The 22750-nt window shown below is 34.4% G+C and overlaps 1 protein-coding gene and 1 pseudogene across 6 annotated transcripts in view; one reads left to right on the top strand and one right to left on the bottom strand.

Moving 5' to 3' along the window:
- CCDC88A (coiled-coil domain containing 88A) overlaps window positions 1-22750 on the bottom strand; it is a 132090-nt gene that overhangs the window by 67012 nt on the left and 42328 nt on the right. For 4 of the 6 annotated variants that reach the window (XM_047744243.1, XM_047744245.1, XM_047744244.1 and 1 more), the window contains exons 4-7: window positions 15974-16044; window positions 13741-13799; window positions 7028-7111; window positions 5320-5460 (exon numbers count right to left, since the gene is read on the bottom strand). In XM_047744243.1, coding sequence (XP_047600199.1) covers window positions 5320-5421 — 102 coding nt within the window. In that variant the 5' untranslated portion in view covers window positions 5422-5460; window positions 7028-7111; window positions 13741-13799; window positions 15974-16044. Of the gene's footprint in view, window positions 1-5319; window positions 5461-7027; window positions 7112-13740; window positions 13803-15973; window positions 16045-22750 lie in introns of all 6 variants that reach the window. The other 2 variants (XM_047744249.1, XM_047744250.1) reach the window with 1 other exon arrangement.
- LOC125108813 (sushi repeat-containing protein SRPX-like) lies at window positions 1790-2632 on the top strand (annotated as a pseudogene).

Raw genomic sequence — 22750 nt, 5'->3', positions numbered from 1 at the left:
AACTCCTGGGACTTCATCAAGATAAAAAGCTTCTGCACAGCGAAGGAAACAATCAGCAAAACTAAAAGGCAACCTACTGAATGGGAGAAGATATTTGCAAATGACATATCTGATAAAGGGTTAATATACAAAATCTATAAAGAACTATAAAACTCAACACCCAAAAAATCAATAATCCAATTTAAAAATGTGCAGAAAACATGAACATTTTCCCAAAGACATAGAGATAGCTAACAGATGCAGGAAAAGAGGCTCAACATCACTCATCATCAGGGAAAACAAATGAAAACTACAAGGTAGAGAGGTCACCTCACACTTGTCAGAATGGCTAAAATCAAAAGCACAAGAAACAACAGGTATTGGCAAAGATGTGGTGAACGGGGAACTCTCTTGCATTGCTGGTGGGAATGCAAACTGGTGTGGCCACTTAGGAAAACAGTATGGAGGTTCCTCAAAAAAGTTAAAAACAGAACCACCCTCCGATCCAGCAATTACAGTGCAATTACCCAAAGAATACAAAAATACTTATTCAAAAGGACACATGCACCCCGATATTTATAGCAGCATTATCCACAAGAGCAAAACTGTGAAAACAGTCCACATACTGTTTCCATTTGACTGACAAATGGATAAAGAAGATGTGATGTGTATAGTGGAGTATTACTCAGTCATAAAAAGAATGAAATCTTGCCATTTGCAACAACATGGATAGAGCTAGAAAGTGAAATAAGTCACTCATATGTGGAATTTAAGAAACAAAACAAAAGGAACGAGTAAGGGGTCGGGGGGGGGGGGAGAGGCAAACCAAGAAACAGATTCTTAATTATAGAGAACAAACTGAAGATTACCAGAGGGAAGGTCGGTGGGGTGATGGGTGAAAGAGGTGATGGAGATTAAGGAGTGGACTTCTTGTGATGAGCACAGGATGTTGTATAAAGTATATTTAGTGTAACTACTAAATTCTACACCTGAAACTAATACTACACTTTACGTCAACTAACTGGAATTTAAATAAAAACTTAAAAACCCTAAATTATTTTGTTAAAATAACTTCCCCAGTAGATTGTAATGATCTTTGATCCTTTTTTGAAAATTTGGCAGTTTGTTGCTCCCAAGCACTTTTAGCACAAGATCTTACAAAACACAGGTATTTACTAATAGACACTGAAGAACACATGAAGCATAAAAAGATATACCAAAGCTAGGAAAAAAAAATTGAAGTGACTTAATTCTACCTACGGAACTCCCAATTAAGGAAAAGAATCAGAAATGTGCTCAACACAATCATACATTTGGGCAAAGGTTTTATAAATAGGGACACAGGGGTTGCAATTAGACTTGGCAAATTGTTTAACTTCTCTGAGCTCAAGTATCTTCATTTTTAAGGTGGGGTTATTGTACAGACTTATGAAGATAGTATATTATACACATAACCCAATGCTTAGCATAAAATAAGCCGATAATAAAGAGATCTTAAATTTATTAAAATCTATTTGTGGTTTTTGGTAAAAGAAGAGGATTTAAGAAATACATGTTACACAAAATTAATACAAAGTGAAGAGTAATTAAAAAGAGTGACCAAATTACACTTTCTAGATTTAAATAAAAGAATTACAACAAAAGATCAATCAAAACAGAAAAAAAGGACTCTGTTTTAACAAGGAAGGGCATCCCCTGTGAGCAGTCCAAAGCTTCCGACTACTGATTGAAAAGTCATGTCCTATCCTTGCCATGCCAGCAAATGAAGGATATTTAAGTGCATAGATGCTCACCAGGAAATACAACATATATGGACAAAAAGGCCTGGAGCAGCCAATTAGCCTCCTTTGTTGATGTGACCTTTCTAGAATTAAGTGGCCAAGTATGAAGAAATGCACTGCTTAACTTAATAAGCCGACAGTCTGGGTTCCTTGAAGACCCCCAAGGGAAGAAACAAGCAGAAAGAATTCTAACTGATGTTATTTTAAAGGCATCCCCCAAAGCTCAAATTTTCTAGGAGGTCACAAAGCCAGTTCAGTCTATGACAGAGCTGAGAATAAGGACATTTGCAAATTTCAAGTTAAAATAAGAGTCAGGCAAAAAAGTAAACTGAACACCCTAGGGAACGTTTCCAGGATGTGTTCCAGCAGCAGCAATAAGTAGAGCCACCTGTTAGTTCTCTTGCATCATTGGCTACAAGCTATAGGGTAGCCCTGCCCAAGTCTGTCAATTCAACCTAGCTTGAACTGGCATATAGCGTACCTGCACAACCATGAACATCAATGTGTGTGCCAGAAGAGCAGTTTTATGAGAAAAGGAGACTCCTCACTGTGTCCATATCCAAATTCCGCCTCTACTGGCTACAGATGGGAATGCCTCAAGCACACACAGTATGGCCTGCATCTTTGACACATCACCACAGTGGACTTGACAGGCATGTTCCTGAGCCCCAACAACAGGATAGGAGCACAGATTATGCCTCTAGCACTAGCTCTGCAGGTCAGGCTGTTTACTGCAAATCCTACTCTATTCCTTCAACATGGTGCTTGTGGATAAGCATGGCATGAACAAGGGGCACTATATCTCTCTGATGACACCTATGGCCCTCTTCAAACTGAGAGACACCTTCCTCTTAGGAGAAATAGGTTTGTAAGCTGGAAAGGCCCAAACGTATATGTAACACCTGATATGATGATTCCTCTCTTGGAAGTTCCATTTTTTCTATATAATGCTACACACATGGAAGGACCTTAAAATATCCTAATGTACAGATTTTAATTTTAATTTTGAAAGTCTTTCATTGTAAGTTTTCTTTGCACTTAAAAATGAGCATGCTGCTACCCTATGACCCAGCAATTGCACTACTGGGTATTTACCCTAAAGATACAAATGTAGTGATCCGAAGGGGCACGTGCACCCGAATGTTTATAGCAGCAATGTCCACAATAGCCAAACTATGGAAAGAACCTAGATGTCCATCAACAGATGAATGGATAAAGAAGAGGTGGTATATATATATACAATGGAATACTATGCAGCCATCAGAAGAAATGAAATCTTGCCATTTGCGATGATGTGGATGGAACTAGAGGGTATTGTGCACGAAATAAGTCAATCAGAGAAAGACAATTATCATATGATCTCCCTGATATGAGGAAGTGGAGAGGCAATGTGGGGGGCTTGGGGGGCACAAAAGGAATAAATGAAACAAGATGGGATCAGGAGGGAGACAAACCATAAGAGACTCTAAATCTCACAAAACAAACTGAGGGTTGCTGGGGGTAGGGGAGGAGGGAAAGGGTGGTTGGGTTATGGACACTGGGAAAGGTATGTGCTATAGTGAGTGCTGTGAAGTGTAAACCTGGCGATTCAGACCTGTACCCCGGGGCTAATACAATATATGTTAATTTTAAAAAATGAGCATACTGCTTTTGTACTCTGAAGTGTTCCAAAAAATGTTATGAATATGATACTTACTCTTTTCTTTCCTCCAGCATAGCTGGTAAATTTTGTTAGAGAAATTAGAAACTACAACCATACACATGCTTTTGATGTATTTATTCAGTGTGACATATAACTTTCTTCTATTTTATTTTTTATATAAAATAAAATATTTTGGAGGGAAAAATCAAAATATTTTGAAGGAAAGAACAAAAGAGCTAAAGGGAAAATCTAAGTAAGAACTTGTTTCAATCCAATTGATTAATACAAAATTATTGTATTTACATTTGTCTCATATTTTTCACAATTATTTTTAAGGATCTTTTCTAATTAGTCCACTGGTGACCCAAACGAAAGAATTTTCCTCTAGAAAACTGTTTAAAAAACCAGCTAGCAACTTGTTTCCAAATACCTTGAGACAAAGGAACGCCACCACTTTTTTCTTGTTAAAAAACCAAATTAAACTAAAATGCTTAATTAGGTAGGATAATACATTTTAAAAAGTTTTTCAAACAATCAGTATAGTGTTTCATATTCCTTAGTTTTGACACAAATCACATAATGACAAACTTTTTGTTCTCATTTCTACAAAATAATATCCTTCTTCACCCCATATTATAGAAATAATCTATAGACTATAAAAATAATCTAAGTATCTCAGGTAAGTTTGATATATATTAGAGACATTTTTTTTAATTCATTCTTCCTTTGGTCTTACTTGCCTTAGGTTTTTTAAAAATTAGTTATTGTTCTAAATATTTCTTTATTTCCTATCTTTTCTTCTCATTTAATGCCTAAAGAAAAACTGGAAAATCTCCATCTATAGCGACATGAAAGTTTTGTTCAGAGAAAAAAAAAAAAAAACCCTTTAGGAATTTCTTCTATGTAAGTCTTTCATTAGCCCAAAGAGTAATCAAATTCTCTGGAAATAAGCTCAAAACTGTCTCTTCCAGGAGTGCCTCAGTGGTGCAGTTGGTTATGTATCCAACTCTTAGCTTTGGCTTAGATCATGATCTCAGGGTCCTAGGATTGAGGCTTATGTTGGGCTCTCTGCTCAGTGTGGAGTCTGCCTGAGATGCTCTCTCCCATTCCCTCTGCCCCTCCCTCTCATGCTCTCTCTCTCTCTCTCTCTCTCTCTCAAATAAATAAATCTTAAAACACACACACACACACACACACACACACCTGTCTCTCCCATGTAAATGGAACAACTGATCAAAGCTACACATTCTTCTAAATGGCAGAGCCCTTTGGTCTGCTATTAACAAAATATTACTCACCATCACATGCACTAAAGTCTAGACTTCTATAAAATTACTAGCTGTTTTCAGAGTGCAGGCAAAAACCCTGGTGCAATTTTACTCTTTTGAAAAAGCAAAGTACTTTCTTACGGGAGCCTATAATAATTATTTTTTAAAATCACACCTCATTTATTGACTACAAAAAATTGAGACTTTTTGTGAGACATTTTATTCAGAACACCTGTTATTTTCTTTTTATTAAACTTATTTTTCCAACCTCAAAATGTGGCAGTAAAACTAAGAAATTAACCTTAAGCAAATTCTCATGCTTCAAGGGAATGATTTTTCCATTTACATCAATAGTATTTTCAGTTTCGCACTTTTGTACTGTTGCCAGAGCTGTGGAGATGACTTAAAAGCACACAGGAACAAAATAGGAATAATAATTTAAAAGAAAGGAGAAAGGAAAATCTAACTGCAATCTCTTTACTAGCAATTTGGGGCTCTTATCTACCCTTTTGGTTCCTGTGCTGCACAAAAAACAGACATAAAGTACTTTATTACCTGTCCCTAAGAAACAAATTATCAATTTTGAAAACCCTCTGAAATCACTTTTGGAAAGCAAACTTTCACAATATACAGAAGGAAATTTACAAACCTCTGAATGTTCATCTCTCTCATCTATAAGTCTTTTTAGATGTAATGCCATATTTTTCAAGAGTGGTTCTATTTCCTCTTGAGACATATCAGTCACTTCCATCCATTGCAGATCAAACACATTTTCCTGATTATGGGTTACCTTTAGCAAAGTAACCAAAATAAACAATGTTTTAGAATAGCTAATACTTAAAAACTGATTTCATTTTAGTATAATATTAGCTCAAAATTATATATCCTTTATCATAAGAATAGGAGAAGCAAATCTGATCCTAAAGAATACTTGAAATCAATGAATGATGAAAAGGCTAATAATAAGAATTATTTTACTAAGTATAAACTATAAATAAATTTCTATTTGTCTTCCTGTCAACTAAAAAGTAAAACATTTAATTCAGGCATTAAATGTTGATATGTTTGACAACTGTTTTTAACAAAATCAGTTGAACTTTTGAACTTTTCTTTAGGTAAGACTAAATTTATTGTGCTTGATTCAAAAGCAAAAGTTTTTTAATCCTGTAGGATATGTGTTATTGCACTTGTATACTTGAAAAGCTACATTTTTATAGAGTCTGAAGATGACATTACCACAGAACCTTAGGAGAAAAGGACTACTAACTAAAAGGACTACTACTAAAAGGACTACTAAAGATTTTTAAAAGAATGGAAAAGTTACATAAATGAAATACTTATTTCTTGCTTTCCTTTTCTCACTGTGATTCTGATATTCTGCTTTAAATTTTACAAGAAACTGCAAAAATAATGCTTTCAAGAATGATGGCAAATTTAGTAACTTGTAATATTTAGCATTTGTTCAAAATAAAATACAAACCACAAAGAGAGCATAAACAAACAAACAAACGTATATAAGGTGAAACTACCAAAAACCCCCATATCTTGTGGAGTACTAATCTGCTTATTGTTGACAACAGTATTACAGACAAGATAGTTGGACTCTATGAATGCTAACGAAGAGGAAAGATGACATACACAACATAGGTTATTCAAATAGAGACTATTTTAAACACTAACAATTTTTGCTATTTAAAAATTCTCTCCCTTTCCTTAGTTCTCTTTCTAATCAACATGTATATTATAACATGATCTAGTTCTAAAAAGTCTTGTTATGTGTGTAAGATTAAAAGCGCAAGACTAGATAGATGCAGAAATAGCAGCTTTTAAAACCCATCTGTTATTTTAATTACTTAATATTGCACAATATGTCCTAGACTTAAGTTTTTATATGATGTTACAAATCACTAATGTGTTACAATTCAAGTAATATCTTCAATAAAAATTATACTGTGTCCATTCAAAAGGAAATCACTGTAATGAATTAGTACTAAGGTTATCATCTTACCTTTCACTTTAGTTTTGAATTACAGGCAGTGATCCACTTTCTGCTGCTTCCGTTTACAATACTGTTCATTCTGTGCTAACAAAGACATACACTTCATTCCTTAAACACCTTCTACCTAACATCTCTATGGATAAAGGCAACAGTACACGGTAGTTTGCAATGTGCCATGAGGATTCGTTTAAGAAGTTATCTCTAAAGAGAAGACAATAACTTGTCTAACAGCAGGGTTCAACTGTATCTGACCTTGATTTGTTCTTGCTTGTCCTAGGACTTCAAGTATTTGGGGAGATATAAACACACCACAAGCTTCATAAAAATTAGTATATAAAAACTATGTATAGGTTATTACCTCTTGAATATGTGCCGCAACTGCTGCTTTTGTATCAAAATCTAAACTTTGAATTCTTTCAATAAATTCTTCTTTTTTCTGACACTAAAAGAAATTAATAAAATGATCACTCATGTTTTATGGGCTACAGTCCTTAGTATGTTGTAAATAACCAAAAACTCATCAGGCCAAAAAACTTGGCTATGTTTTGAACAGTACAATGAGGGTTTTGTTTGTTTTGCATTTAAATGGTCTAATATACTTACCTAAAGAAAAGATAACAATTTAGAAATATTTATTTAAAAAGCACAGCACTGAAAACTCATACTATTTTTATGTTGTAAAGTTCTAAAGTGGGAAACCATTACACAACCCATCTGAGGTCAGTACAATATTATTATGCTAACTTTACAAACAGAAAAGTAAAGAATCAAGAACTTGTTTCAGGGAGGATAAGTTACTTGCCAAAAAACACAGTGAGTCAGTGGTAGAATTCGGAATACAGCCAAAAAGCTCAGTCAGTCTTTGGCTGTCATCAAACAAAACAGCCTTTCTTCTTAGGAAAAAAAAAATTGTAAGCAATTTTTACTTCAAGCTTACAATCCATTCTCACATCTTCATCCTATCAATCTTAATAAAAGAAATCTACTTTTGAAGCCCAGTTCAACATTTATAAGGTATTATAAATATTTGATTTGTTTCTACCATAACATAAAGTTACCAGGGGCAAAATTTAAGAGTATATATACAAGTATACATGTACTGAGTGGAATAAAGGCAGCAATTCTTTATTGTATAACTTTATAAAATCTTTATATAAATTCAGAATATTATGATATAAACTTAATCTTCTTCTTTCCAGTCAGTAATAAATAACAGTTTAACATGCATCTTAATATCTCTGCCTCCCATCTACATCTCTTAAACTGCAATCCAACTGTTGGTATAACTGTACTCTTGGAGCTACCAAATGAGAAGTGCATACAAAATAGACAGCACTGCCTTGTCTAGCTTAGTTGCATCTCCTGGGCCAATTACCCAACTACTAGTGAAGAGAATATACTCACAAAAAGAAAAATTGGTTCTTTGATCATTAAAAACTTAGCAAGGTTCTGCTTTATACTCTACATATTTATTATCTCAAATTGTAACATTCTATTTCCATTGTCTACAATTTAACTTAACACATTCCCATCTGTGCAAATAGTTTTATGTCCTATTAAAATTATTAGAATGGTAAAATATTTAAAATTAAATTACTAATAATGTACAATTTCTAGCTGTGAGTAGGAAATTGAGTTTTGGGGGATGAGATGAAAATTAGTCAATTTAAAAACAAGAATATTTTTATCTATAAATAATATTTGACAGGTCTAGCGAGAATAATTAAGAATCACTTTCTGGGGGCACCTGGGTGGCTCAGTGGGTTAAGCCGCTGCCTTCAGCTCGGGTCGTGATCTCGGGGTCCTGGGATCGAGTCCCGCATCGGGCTCTCTGCTCGGCGGGGAGCCTGCTTCCCTCTCTCTCTCTCTCTCTGCCTGCCTCTCTGCCTACTTGTGATCTATCTCTGTCAAATAAATAAAAAAAAAAATCTTAAAAAAAAAATTAAAAAAAAAAAAAAGAATCACTTTCTGGGGCGCCTGGGTAGCTCAGTGGGTTAAGCTGCTACCTTCGGCTCAGGTCATGATCTCGGGGTCCTGGGATCGAGTTCCGCATCGGGCTCTCTGCTCAGCAGGGAGCCTGCTTCCCTCTCTCTCTCTCTCTCTCTGCCTGCCTCTCCGTCTACTTGTGATCTCTCTCTGTCAAATAAATAAATAAAATCTTTAAAAAAAAAAAGAATCACTTTTTGATAGTACTTTTGTAGCATAATTAACTTTTTAGGTATGGTGTGCCCAATTTTTAAATTTAATGTTTCCAAAGATGTTGGCCTATAGTTTTCCAGACAAAGAACAGATAAAATAGCAGGGTTATGATGACTATGACTCAGCTGAAAGTTCTCCCAATTCAACTGCCATATCTTTGTCTGCCTTCAGTTTAAACTTAACACATATACTTCCCTTCTCTAAGTCCTATAGCCAAATCATTAGCTATATATGGCTACTGAATACAAAATGTAGCTACTGCAACTGAGAAAATGAAATTTTCATTTTATTTAATAGTAATTAATTTTAATTTAAATAGCCTCATATGATTACAATGGCTACTGTATTGACAGCCCCATTCTAGAGCATAAAGAAGTCTGGTGTTTAAAAACAGACATATAAATAGCTTTACTTCCATATATGAAGACTCTCATGAAGAAGACTAGATAATCATCAGCAAATTTTTTCCACCTAAAATGAAGCTCTCTTTTATCTTTATATAAAGTTCTTAATATGTTATGGGCACTAAAGTTCTTTCTAACTCTATTATAGCAACCAATATCTAAGTCAGCAGATTACAGATATTCCAAGAAAAGTTATGGGGGGGGTGGAGCACGTAGGTGGCTTAATTGGTTAAGCCTCTGACTCTTGATTTAGGCTCAGGTCAGGATCTCGGGGTTGAGCCCTGGGATTAAGGCCTGTGCTGGGCTCCCTGCTCAGCAGAGACTGCTTAAGATTCTTTCCCTTTTCCTTCTGCCCTTCCCTTGTTCTCTCGTTCTCTTTCAAATAAATTAATCAGAAAAAATAAGGAAAGAAAGAAAAAGAGAAAGAGAAAGAAAAAGAAAGAGAGAGAGAGAAATTATTTGGGTAGGAAGTTGGGGACTGGAGGAAGAATTGCATTAACCCTGAAGTTATACATCTTTCACCAGAGTTTAAGCTCTTAAACTCCTCAAATTCCTCACATTTTCACTTGATATTCTCAGTGCTTTCTCTTATTAAAAAAGACAGGATTATGAAGATAAACTATACTAAAATAGAGGAAAGAATACCCAAAACAAACCACTGAACAAGAAAACAATAAAATGAGGAATACATTATAGTTTTTTCAATAAAAATAAGAACACCAATGACTGAATAGACCATAGTTCTATCAAAAGTAAAACAAAAATATGCCATATAAAAAAATAAATAAAAATGGAAAAACTAAAATTCCATCTTTAAAGAATGGCTTTCCCCTCACCCCCAAAATAGAAAGTAATAAATGTTGGTGAGGTTGTGGAGAAATTGGAACCCTGTGTACTGTTGATGGAAATGTAAAATGGTACAGAAACTATGGAAAACAGTATGGCAGGTCTTAAGAAAGTTGAAAATAGAACTACCAAATATGATCCAGCAGTTCTTCTGTATAGACAGCAAAAGAACTGAAAGCAGAAACTCAAAGAGCCATCTCTACACCTAAGTTTACAACAGTATTATTCACAATAGGCAAAAAGTGGAAGCAACCCAAGTGTCCATCAATGAACAAAATGTAGTATATACTACAGTGGAATATTATTTAGTTTTATAAATTAGGATACTCTGACACATGCTAAAACATGGATGAACCTTAAAGACATTATGCTAAGTGAAATAAGTCAATTATAAAAGGACAAATACTGAATGATTCCACTTAGGTCCTAGAGTAGTCAAATTCATAGACAGAAGTGAAGAATGATGGTTGCCAGGGGCTAGGGGTAAAGGAGATATAGGAAGTTACTGTTTCATAGGTATAAAGTTTCAGTTTTGGAAGATGAGAAAAGTTCTGAAATGGGTAGTGGTGATGGTTGCAAAACAATGTGAATGTATTTAATGCTAATGAACTGTACTCTTAAAAATTTAGTAAAATGGTGACTTTTACATTATGTATAAATTTTTTCCTGACTAAAAAAATAAAAAACAGGGGCACCTGGGTGGCTCAGTGGTTAAGCCTCTGCCTTCAGCTCAGGTCATGATCTCAGGGTCCTGGGATCGAGTCCCACATCGGGCTCTCTGCTCTGCAGGGAGCCTGCTTCCTCCTCTCTCTCTCTCTGCTTGCCTGTCTGCCCACTTGTGATCTCTCTCTGTCAGATAAATAATAAAATCTTTAAAAAATAATAAAAATAAAAAAAAAATAAAAAACAGTATCAGCAAAAAATTCCCTCTATACTAAGCTACATTTGCTATTTTCATGTATTCTCAGAAAAAAACTGCCTCAGCTAGAAGCTATGTATTGCTTCATTTCCCCAAAATGTAATGAGATAATTAATGTTCTAAAATGCTAATTTTTAGGATGCTTTACAGATAACTGGTAGGAAAACAATAGGCTGTAGCCCTCAAGCTGACCAAGTTTGAAAATAGTTTTCTAAATCAAATACTAGTGTTAGAATTGCTTGTGAGGGCATACATAAAGGTCAAATTTTAATTTCAATCACACCTGACACAGTTACTTTCAACACTATGCAACCTCGTGAAAACCCAAAATAAATAATATTTTTGGATACTGAATAGCCAGTACTAATAGAAAACTAAGATCTGCTGATTTTTACATGGACTTTGAAGAAAAATAGTGGTAAACAACATACACTGCAAATATTTTTCCTTCTGTGCAGGATGATTTTGCTTGAGAATCTCTCAAATATCTCATGGCTGGGATGAACAGCTGTATCCCATAAAAATTTTAGCTGATGCTCAGAACTGATTCAGAAGATGTGTTATTCACTAAAAAAAGATTCTGGTGGAACTGGACTGGTTTAATTCGTCAATAATGGAAATATCTAAGCCCTGGCATTGAACAGTTTTCTTTGTATTCAAAGTTATTCCTGTGGATTTATGTATAACCAAGGATAAGAAAGTCTTAATTATAAATTTATTCTGTGAGTTAAGATCTTTGGATAGTGACTAATTTACTGTTTTGAATGCTACTTCCCCTTAAGAATTTCATACTTTCTTCTTCAAAAGAAACAATTTTTTTTTCCAATTTCCTTATGTTTCCTTCCATTTTTATTTCTTTTCATGAATATAGTATCTTTTAAAGCTTGCAGCCCACTAAATTCCTGGACTTTAGTATCACAGCAGCAACTCTAACTTACTATTCCTACCTACGAATCACAAGTATAACAGATAAAACTAATCTTGATGTGGAGAAACATTATTTATGCCACTTACATATTATATTAAGCATTAGACATTTTAACCTGTTGAATTACACAAGGACAGATTTTCTGTAATAGACAGGACATTCCAGAAATTATTCAAACAATACTTGTTAGCTGATTGGTTTTGTCCTGAAGTACATTTTAGTTCTTCAGTATCAACAAAGGTTTCTAATTGTTCATACAGAGTTAAAGGCTGACCGGAGATTCTGTTACACATTTGATGTCGTTAGTATCAGTGGCTCCCAAATACCGAGAGGATGAAATCTAAATTCTATTTTAAATATGGGATACTACAGTTATAGCAAATAGGGTAGGGGTTAGCAGCTTAGATTTTACAAGGTTTTTTTTGTTGTTGCTTTTACAGGTGGTAATAATGATTACTTCTTTAATATTTTAGGCTTTCCCTTAACTGTTCATAGAAAGATCTTAGTTCTGCTCCATTCCCACTGTCAATTTAAGTAACCAGAAATAACAACCAAATAGTAACCAGAAGTTACAACCAAATTTATGCTGTCGCTATGTTACTTAAATTTACGCTGTCGCTATGTTACTTAAATTTACATAACGTCCACCAATAAAGGTATTTTTAAAAGTAAATACAGTATTCAAGGCCGTAAATAATTAAGGACTGTGTTTCTAATTTAGGATCAGATGACCAAATTAGAACAGCAATGACCATAAACACTACATTTACTGAATTTTCAATCAATTGTGAAGTAAACACCTGTATATTATAGAGCATGAAACTTTAATAACATGCATTGTGTAAGTCCATAGCTACCAAGCAATTAGCTCTAAAAGCCACAATTTCTGGCATATTATGTAAAAAATTACTCATGGCCACAATATTTATTTATTCACAAATAAATTCATTCCACAAATAACTGAAGTAGTTTAACACTGTAATCACTTATCCAAAACATGGCTGATTAAAGGAAAAATCAACATAGAAAAATAGGTTTTGAAGTCAGACCAGAGTTTAAACTTAACTCTTTGGCCTGTTGGCACTATGAATCTAGAGCAACCACCCTGGTTTGTCAGAGACAGTCCCAGTTTACACATGAAGTTCCTCTGTAATTGTTAACAGTACCCATTCCGACTCTCAGAAGGGTCTTAATCTGGGTAACTTAAATGTCATCCCATCTAAACACCAATCTTTTTATGTGAAAAGAGAAAAGAAAACCTACATAAGAATCATAACTGACACAAAGTGGGAATTCAATAAATCAATGCTGCTATTATTATTATAATCACTCATCAAAAGGGCAATATAGTAATAATTCATATTCCTAAATAACATTTTTCATAATTTTTGCTTCTCTTTGTTGTTAATCCTCCCTTCTGTAACATACAAACATGTACACATTAGTCATAAGGATGTTTTGGGAGAAGTGTTTAAGAGTACCTCTAAGGAAAACTGAAAACTTGAGGCTGGTAAAAGCCTCAAAATAAATATATATATATATGTATATATATATAATTTTTAAATAATACAACTATCTGATAATATAAGCAAAGTCTGAAATAAAATAACAGAGTGTTTTCCTTCAAAATCTCCTTAGAAGATCATAGTTACTTAAAAGTTCCTAACAGACTTTGAAAACCAAAACCCTCTTTAAGTCTTTCAGAAACTAGAGCCTGAAAAAAAAAAAATAAAGAAGTTATTAAAATGAAAATATGAAGAAATATTTTAACTTACCTGAACTGCACAACCCAGTAAAAGTAAAAGCAACTTTTTAACTTCTTCAGTGCCTTGTTCTGTAATAAAAACGATTGCTAAGTACTACATTTTACTTTAGTTCAACTCTCTTTCTTACATTGGTAGAATCCCTTCTAAAGGTAATATTCACAACAACTTGACCCAACAATTACATATGCAAGTAGAGCGAAGAAGTCAAAAGAGCAGCTCTGTATGCACAATGTGGTAATAGCCGAAGAAATGGGCAAGGATGTCAGTTTTGAAGGGCTGCAGCACAGATAAAATGGCCTTCAAGACTCTATGCAATAAAGTATGCTAACTACATAAATCCTCTAGTTTTCCATAAATGATTATATCACAGCAGTAAATCAAATGAACTGCTGATATGGGGACATGCCACAAATTCAATCAAATGGTTCCTAATAGGCCTGGCTTCTCTTAGGCCTATTAGCGTTTTCTTTCTAAAACACCTATCTTATATGATTCATCTATCTGTAAAATTTAAATGGCTTTCCACTGTGTAGGCTTATGAGGATCAAAACTTTAATGTTACAGCAAAGCTGATAAAATGAATGTATATAATAAGCTGGATAAAGTTAATGATCTGTAACAGAACTGGATAGTATACTGGCTGTTGAATAATACTCAATTTAGATTTTCTCAAAATATTCAGCTGAGAAAAAAAAAGTCATTTCTTTGGGCTAAATTGAACCATCAGGGCAACTGTCTATGACAAATTCCGAATCTTCTTTTCAAACATTTCCTCCAACTCTCCAGGAAACAACTTACTTTCTTAGCCACGCTAATCACCCTTCCACAAATATATATACATCCACACTCCTCGGCCTTCACTTCTGTCACTCTCTTTGCTTGTCTTTATTCCCTCTAGTTAACTACTTACTAATAACAATCCTAGGCACAGCTCTAACAATTTCAGTGTAGCCTTTCCTGGCAACTACCCATCAATGGTCCCCAGCCCCCATGAATCTGCCAACTTTAAGAATAATTACCACCCCCCCCAGGGGCGCCTGGGTGGCTCAGTGGGTTAAGCCTCTGCCTTCGAATCAGGTCACGATCTCAGGGTCCTGGAATCAAGCCCCGCATCGGGCTCTCTGCTCAGCAGGGAGTCTGCTTCCCCCCCCCCCCTCTACCTTCCTCTCTGCCTAATTGTAATCTCTATCTGTCAAATAAATAAAATATTTTAAAAAAAGAATAATTACCCCATATTTTATATGCCTAATACTTTTACATAGTTCTATTTTGTACTAGTTATTACAAAATTTCTAGTCATCTGTGTATCTCTCACCAAAACAAAAGATCCTCCAGGGTACAGACCATTTTCTTTATATCCCCAGTTTCTATAATTTGGTAGTAATCATTAAATGCATGTAAAACTGAAAATAATTCCATTCTACATATAAAATTTTTTTCGTTTTTTAATTTATATAATCAAATATTCCAGAATATCTCTAAAACTATCTAAACTCCTAATTCACCTCATCTAAGTGGTAATTTCCTCAGGAAAAATAGCTGCTGGTTTGAGTTTTTATTTTGACTTTATTTTTGTTTGTTTTGTATGAGAATGGGGGGTGAGTTCTGGAGAAGATATACTTGGGATTTGGGTTATGGGTAGCCTAAAAGAATAAGTCCATTATTGAACTGGTTAGTGGCTACTAATTTCCTTAATTGTTTAAAAATCAAAACTCTGAACAGGTCACATTTAAAATCAGGCAAAAGGCAGAAACTTCTGAAGAAAATAATTTAAGCGATCTAAGAAAACTGCTTCTTGTCTTTCCATTTAGAAGTAGTTTCATATAACCTAAACATCAATCAATAAAATCTTAGATTCAAATAGTTCTAGCAATGAAAGATAGCAGATATATGAATACAAACCTAGAAATTACTTCAAAATCACTTCTTTCCTTAATCTTATACCCACATTATCTTCTATACTTGTTTATAATGAGACACTAAAAATCATTACAGAAAAGTATCGATTTGGTAGAGTTGAAAAAACACTAGACTTAACCTAAAATACACATCTGTAGTATGTAGATCTCATCTACATATTACAAATATTCCATTTATTTTCTCTCTACATAATGGAGTATCACCTCTGACTTTCACTAGAGTCATGAAAAACCTATTGTATTTATATAAATAGGCAAGATCTTGATAAACATTACAGTATTACACAAAGGACTATTATTACTTATGCAATTTTAATACTTACCAGAAAGGATTTTTGCCAATGACTAAGACATTGTGGCAATGACCATCATGATCAATTGCTGGCAAAGTCTCCTGTAAAAAGTATCCCAAAGGTTGTTATATGGGTAATGCTGACTAGATAATTATCAACAAGCTATAACTTACCATTTGTGCACTTCTCTGTAGATATGCTACAATGCAATTAAAAAGCTTTTGCATAAACAATGAATCTTGGAACACTGAAAAAATAAAATTTAAAAAAAAAAAAAGAGATGAAAAAAGTTATCCAAGGTCTTAAAAAGACTTATGGTCTCACTCATTTGGAATATAAGGAATAGCTCAGAGAACCACAGGGGAAGGGAGGAAAAACTGAATGGTTAGAAATCAGAGAGTAAGACAAATCATGAGAGACTCTGGACTCCAGGGAAACAGATAGTTTGAAGAGGGGAGGGGCATGGGGAAATGGGGCAACCACATGATGGGTATTATGGATGGCACCTAATGTGATAAGCACTGGGTATTATACATACTAATCAATCATTGAACACTATGTCAAAAACCAATGATGTACTATATGTTGGCTAATTGAACATAATAAAAATAAATAAACCAAAGAAAACAAATGCCAAAAAAAAAAAGACAACCAAGGTCTTAAACCTTTTGTAACTTTAAGTTAATGAATTAAGTAACAAAAATTATAATGTCAGCCAGACTTAATAACATATCTATTACTTACAAATAGGGTAATGTTTAGGGTAGTTCAGTTGGTTAAGCATACTGCCCTCAGCTCAGGTCATGATCCATGGTCCTGGTATCAAGCCCAACATTGGGGATTCTGCTTCTCCCTCCCCTGCTCAGGGAAGGAATCTGTTTCTCCCTCTCCCTCTGCCCTGCTTGACTCATGCTCATGCTCTCTCTCTAATAAAATCTTTAAAAAGCATTTTCCCATAAGCAGTAATGTGACATGTACCAGAGGCTCATCAGAATTAATCTTTTATCTTTAACTCTTTATAGATATATATGAGAAAGTTCCAAACATTTTCTTCAGTGTTGTATCTTACTAGCCCTTTAAAAAAACTATTACCAAAAACATGCATACGTTTAAAGAAAAAGTATATACTCTGTATGTGTATCTGATTAAATAAGTAATTAAGAGTGTCAAAAACTGCTAAAATCATTTACTCCAAAGACTGAGACCAAGTCTGGTTTTTTAATAAATGAATTTTCCAGTTCAAAGCAAGTTATCTCAAGACACTATATGCTATTAGCTAAGTAGGTAACAGCTAAATGGACTTAAGGGAATAAATTTCTAATTCTAATTTTTAGTTTCCTTGCCTTGAAGCAAAATTATCAGGACTATCATTGTACATATGTAAACGAAACCATAAATAAGAGATGTATTAAAAAAGCAATCACTATTTTGTCTCTATCCCATTTAGCGCGTAGTCTAAGTCAGAGCAAAGAACATTCAAATTCAGTATCATAAAAAGGAGGCATTAAATTTTAAGAGATCCTGGGGCGCCTGGGTGGCTCAGTGGGTTAAGCCTTTGCCTTCGGCTCAGGTCATGATCCCAGGGTCCTGGGATCGAGCCCCACGTTAGGCTCTCTGCTCAGCGGGGAGCCTGCTTCCCTTCCTCTCTCTGCCAGCCTCTCCGTCTACTTGTGATCTCTATCTCTATCAAATAAATAAATAAAATCTTTAAAAAAAATTTTTTTAAGAGATCCTGAATTATTAGAAAAAAGCTTTATTTCAACTTCAGGATAAAGGATTAATTCTCATTTATACCTCCTATTTTGGGATAACATGAGTGAAAACTGATAAATCATACTAGAAAACATCAACTTTTCAAGGCAATTTATTATATTGATTTACCATGTAACATTCTATGTTGATACACTGTTATAATGAAACTGTCCAGGTGAACAGTAATCTTCAATATGGTCACTACCTTGTTCCTCTACTCTTTTCCTCAGTTGGCTCCCCATTCTCTGCCTACTCTGTTACTCCATGCCTCATGCTAACTCAGTCTCTTCACAAAGGACAAATGCAATCTCATATTTTTTAACCATATGGTATCATCAATGACCTCATGTGTTTCACTTATACACTGTGAAATTCTATTATATTTAGATGACACAACTGCTACAGGAAACTGCTAAATTTAAAATTATCTCCATGTATCTAAAAATGTACCTTAGTATAGCAGAATCTGATACCTAGCATAGCATACTCTAGAGGAGTACAGTCCAAATGCCTAGGCTTAAATGAAGGTTCCATGACTTACTACGTATGTGAATTTTGTTGGAAAGGGTAAAAAATAAAACAAAAGTATAGTTTTTTTTAAAATAAGTTTATGAAATATTAGTTAATAGGAGAAAATCTACTTTTCTACTCTACTTTTGCTTTATTTTTAAGTATTAAGTTTTTATGTCTGAAAGTACTAATATTAGGCAAGGCAGCTAAAAACTACACAAATTAAAAAAAAATTATTTTACAACCTCTATTTGGTTCTGTGGGTTCTTCAGAGGATTCTGGTTACATTTTTGTAAAAATGCCTATTTCCCTATTCTAATCTAACAAGTAACATTGAAAATATAGACGACATAAAAAATACCAGAGGCTAAAAAAAACCTGATGGCTATTGCTAAAGCTCTATTATATATCCTCAGATTTCCCAGACTTCACCTAGTTCTAAAGATCCTTATACTTAAGGTGCTAAAGAAATGGAAAAATAATACATTTTGAGCCCAAGATAAATATAACCTTAAGTAGGAGGAACTAATAAATTGAAGGGTTAAAGATGATAATATATATGCATATGAACTAGTAAAGATACTTTGTTAGAAAAGTGATAAGAAACATATAAAAAATGTATGGAGAAAGAATTTTAGCAATACAACTGAAAGAGCTGAGAAAGTTATAAGAAAATCAGGGCTGGAACCCTGAGTGGCTCAGTTAGTTAAGCATCTGCCTTCGGCTCAGGTCATGATCCCAGGGTCCTGGGATCATATCCCACATCAGGCTCCTGGCTCAGCTGGAATCCTACTTCTCTTTCTGCCTGTGTCCACCCCACCCCCCAACTTGTGTGCTTTCTCTCTCTCTCTCTCTCTCAAATAAATAAACAAAATTTTTAAAAATCAGGGAAGCTATTCATTCTGTACGTATTTACTGTGTGTTTATAATTTGCCAGGCATTGTACTACACTGGAAATACAGCAATGAACAAAAATCCATGTTCTCATGGAATTTACATTTTAGTAGAGGTAGAGCAAAAAAAAGTAAATAAATGGTTTTGATGATCCATGCTAAGTATAAAAATAATAAAGCATGGAATGAAAAGATTACTGGAGGTAGAGATAAGAAGGTTGCAATTTTTAAAGCCACGCAAGTATGCAAATACAGAGAATCTGAGAATTTTCAGGACCATTTAAACAAAGTTTACAGAAACAGGAAGAAATTCTATCCTCATGTGAAAACAATCTAGAAAGATCTGGAGAACAGCAATAAGTAATAAAAAGAAAAATACCAAACAAGAAAGAACTGGCAGAAAGTATGTTAATAGGAAAATAACAGTAGAGGTGCTCTGATAATACAAGTAATGTTATTCCCATTACTTTTTGTTGACTTCTTGTAACTTCTCTATTAAAAAATGGTATATTAACTGTATTTTTAGTTGATCATCTAACAACTTTTTTTCCTGATATAGAAGTTTCTGTGAATTAAAGTTCAGTTGCCAAAGCACTGCAAGAAAGAATATTTCATGTTTGTGCCAGACTTCCTCTAAGTTATCCATAAACTACCTGCACAGTAACAAGTTAAACACTTCTGGCCAAGGTCTAGGCTCATCTCTCTTTCTTGAGTCACACACTAAACAAAATGCTGTTACTAAAACTGCACATTACTATAGTACTAAATATAAGTTTCTAAGATCTCTAAAATATAAGTGTGTCTTCTTTAGGATTCTTACAACCTATTTTAAAAATTCAAACATAATTACATTTATCATAATATTTGTGTTTGTTCTTTTATCTGTGTTACTAGTGAAAAGCATTAAAGGGGCACATGGCTCAGTCAGTTAAGTGTCTGACTCTTGATTTCGGCTCAGGTTATGATCTCAGGGTTATAAGACAGAACCCTGCATCGAGCTCGGTGCTGGGAAAGGAGCCTGCTTAAGATTCTCTCTCTCCCTCTACTTCTGTAACCCCCAACTCCCTCTCTCTTTAAAAAAAAAATCAAGACTTATTTTACCGTATTTTAGTCTATAGAAAAAAGTAAATGGGGGCGCCTGGGTGGCTCAGTGGGTTGAAGCCTCTGCCTTCAGCTCAGGTCATGGTCCCAGTGTCCTGGGATCGAGCCCCACATCGAGCTCTCTGCTCTGCAGGGAGCCTGCTTCCACCTCCCTCTCTATCTGTCTGCCTCTCTGCCTACTTGTGATCTCTGTCAAATAAATAAATAAAATCTTAAAAAAAAAAAAAAAGTAAATGAATAGCATTAAAAGAAAGAACATCTGACCAAAGTGTCAAAAATATGATGGAAAATAAAGTATGTGTTGTACATAAAACAAAAGGCCCATTTATTTGGCTACTAGATTTTACTAATTTTAATAATCCACATGTTGCTTATAACAGATGTTAAACAAAAATCTTTAAAAAGTACCAGTTTTCTCTGCCAACCAGATTAATGGTATAAGACCATTTTGTTTTTAATATTAATGACATCAACCATGCAAAAATGTCCTAATAAATTTAAATTTCCTAATAGTAAAGTGTTCTTTTTCTTTCTGAGCCTCAAATGATTCAGCTTATTATTTTAATGGTGGTTGAAGAACCACTTTGCTTCTTTTAGTACTTATTTAAACTGCAGCCAGGAACGCCTGGATGGCTCAGTGGGTTAAAGACTCTACCTTCAGCTCAGGTCACGATCCCAGGGTCCTGGGATCCAGCCCTACCTCCAGCTCTCTGCTCAGCGGGGAGCCTGCTTCCCCCTCTCTCTCTGCCTGCCTTTCTGCCTACTTGTGATCTGTCTGTCAAATAAATAAATAAAATCTTAAAAATAAATAAATAAATAAATAAACTGCAGCCAGAGTAGTCAAGGCAATCACTAGCTGCTGACAGAATTCTAAAAATGGACTAAGATTTTTACTTGTAAATTGTCTCTCTGATAATCAAATTCACTATCTCTCATTCACAGGAATAAAAATAACTTTAAAAAATCCAGAGACTAGGTAGTTTTACATAATAGCTGTAACTTCCTTACTTCTGACTTGAAAATTTTCCAGTATTTATTGGCAAGACAAAAAGAAATGCTTGCTGTATATGGATCAAGTGATTATCTGAAAAGGTCTGAGCTGCCACTTAAACATGAACAAGTATATCCAATCAATTTCTCATAATCTAATCTTAACCAGTTATTTCTCTCAAGACCTAGTAGATTACTCCTTCATTGTTCTTATTTATCATAATCAAAATTATTTATTTAGTTATTTACTCATCTATTATCCCTCTAATATAACCATAAGAACAGGGACATAGTTTGTTGTGTTCACCTGTAGCCCCAATGCCCGGGCATTCAATTTACAAGTAGCAGAACAGAGGGGAAATCTGCATGACATTACAATTTTCACTGAGCTTTTACATGTTCTTAATCAATAAAATGAAAAAAAGGAAGAATATGGACACTTAAATTTACCTATCATTACTGAAAAGATACAATAAAATAATTCCTTCCACTAACAATCATCTCAAGGTTATCTGTCACTTTTCTTTTCTCCCTAGGAATCATTTCTGCAAGATGACCCTAATTCTTACCAACCCATTAAAAAAAAATTGGAGACACACACTTGTGAATTTTAACCCACCTAAATTCACTTTCCTTTTGTGAATCAGAACCACCACAATGTGCTAAAATATTTTACCTCAGTACTTTTTCTGAGGAGTGTATGAGATGTAAAACATATTTTTAATAGTTTTAATAAATTTGGGAGAAAAGTCTGATCTTTTCAACAGATAGGTAATTTAACAGGTGACAAGAACTGCACTGATTTAGACCTTAACTTGAAATCTGTCTTATATTAAACAAGGCCAGGAGTGTCTTGGTTCACATACATGAGGGAGAAAATTTAGTATGTCAAGTAACTGTGTAAATAAGACAGTTGATCTATTCCTGAAGATACTTCAGAAATGTCTTGGCAGGGGCCGGGGGTGTGGGGCGTCTGGGTGGCTCAGTTGTTAAGCATCTGCCTTTGGCTCAGGTCATGATCCCAGGGTCCTGGGATCAAGCTCTGCATTGGGCTCCCTGCTCTGCAGGAAGCCTTCTTCTCCCTCTCCCACTCCACCTGCTTATGGCTTATGTTCCCTCTCTCTCTGTGTCTCTATCAAATAAATAAATAAAATAATAAAAAAAAGAAGTGTCTCGGAAACATTTTATCTAAGAATACGAAACACTGGGTTGATGGTAGAAATGGGTTTTGTAAACTGGTACTAAAGGAAAAACACAAGGAATTGATACATGGAGAATTTCAACCTTCAGAATATTTTATGTTTTAAATATCTGAAACAATAGTGACAAAATGTTAAGATACTCAGTCACTTCTAGCCCTAAGGTAGTCCACTGGTATTCAAACTTCCATTAATGAAAAGGGTATAACTGGTCACCCAGCAAATGTTAATGAAATATTTACAGATGTGTCTAAAAAAATGTTGATAACTCAACACAAGTCAAAAATGTTAATAAATCACCTGGCATTATAAGCATTTAGACTTCTCAGTTTTGTCACTATAAACATTTTGGGCTGGATGAT

The sequence above is a fragment of the Lutra lutra genome, chromosome 9 (genome assembly GCF_902655055.1).
Source record: "Lutra lutra chromosome 9, mLutLut1.2, whole genome shotgun sequence".
Lineage (NCBI taxonomy): Eukaryota > Metazoa > Chordata > Mammalia > Carnivora > Mustelidae > Lutra > Lutra lutra.
The sequence above is the reverse complement of the archived record's forward strand: the minus strand, read 5'-3'. Positions and strand labels throughout refer to the sequence as shown.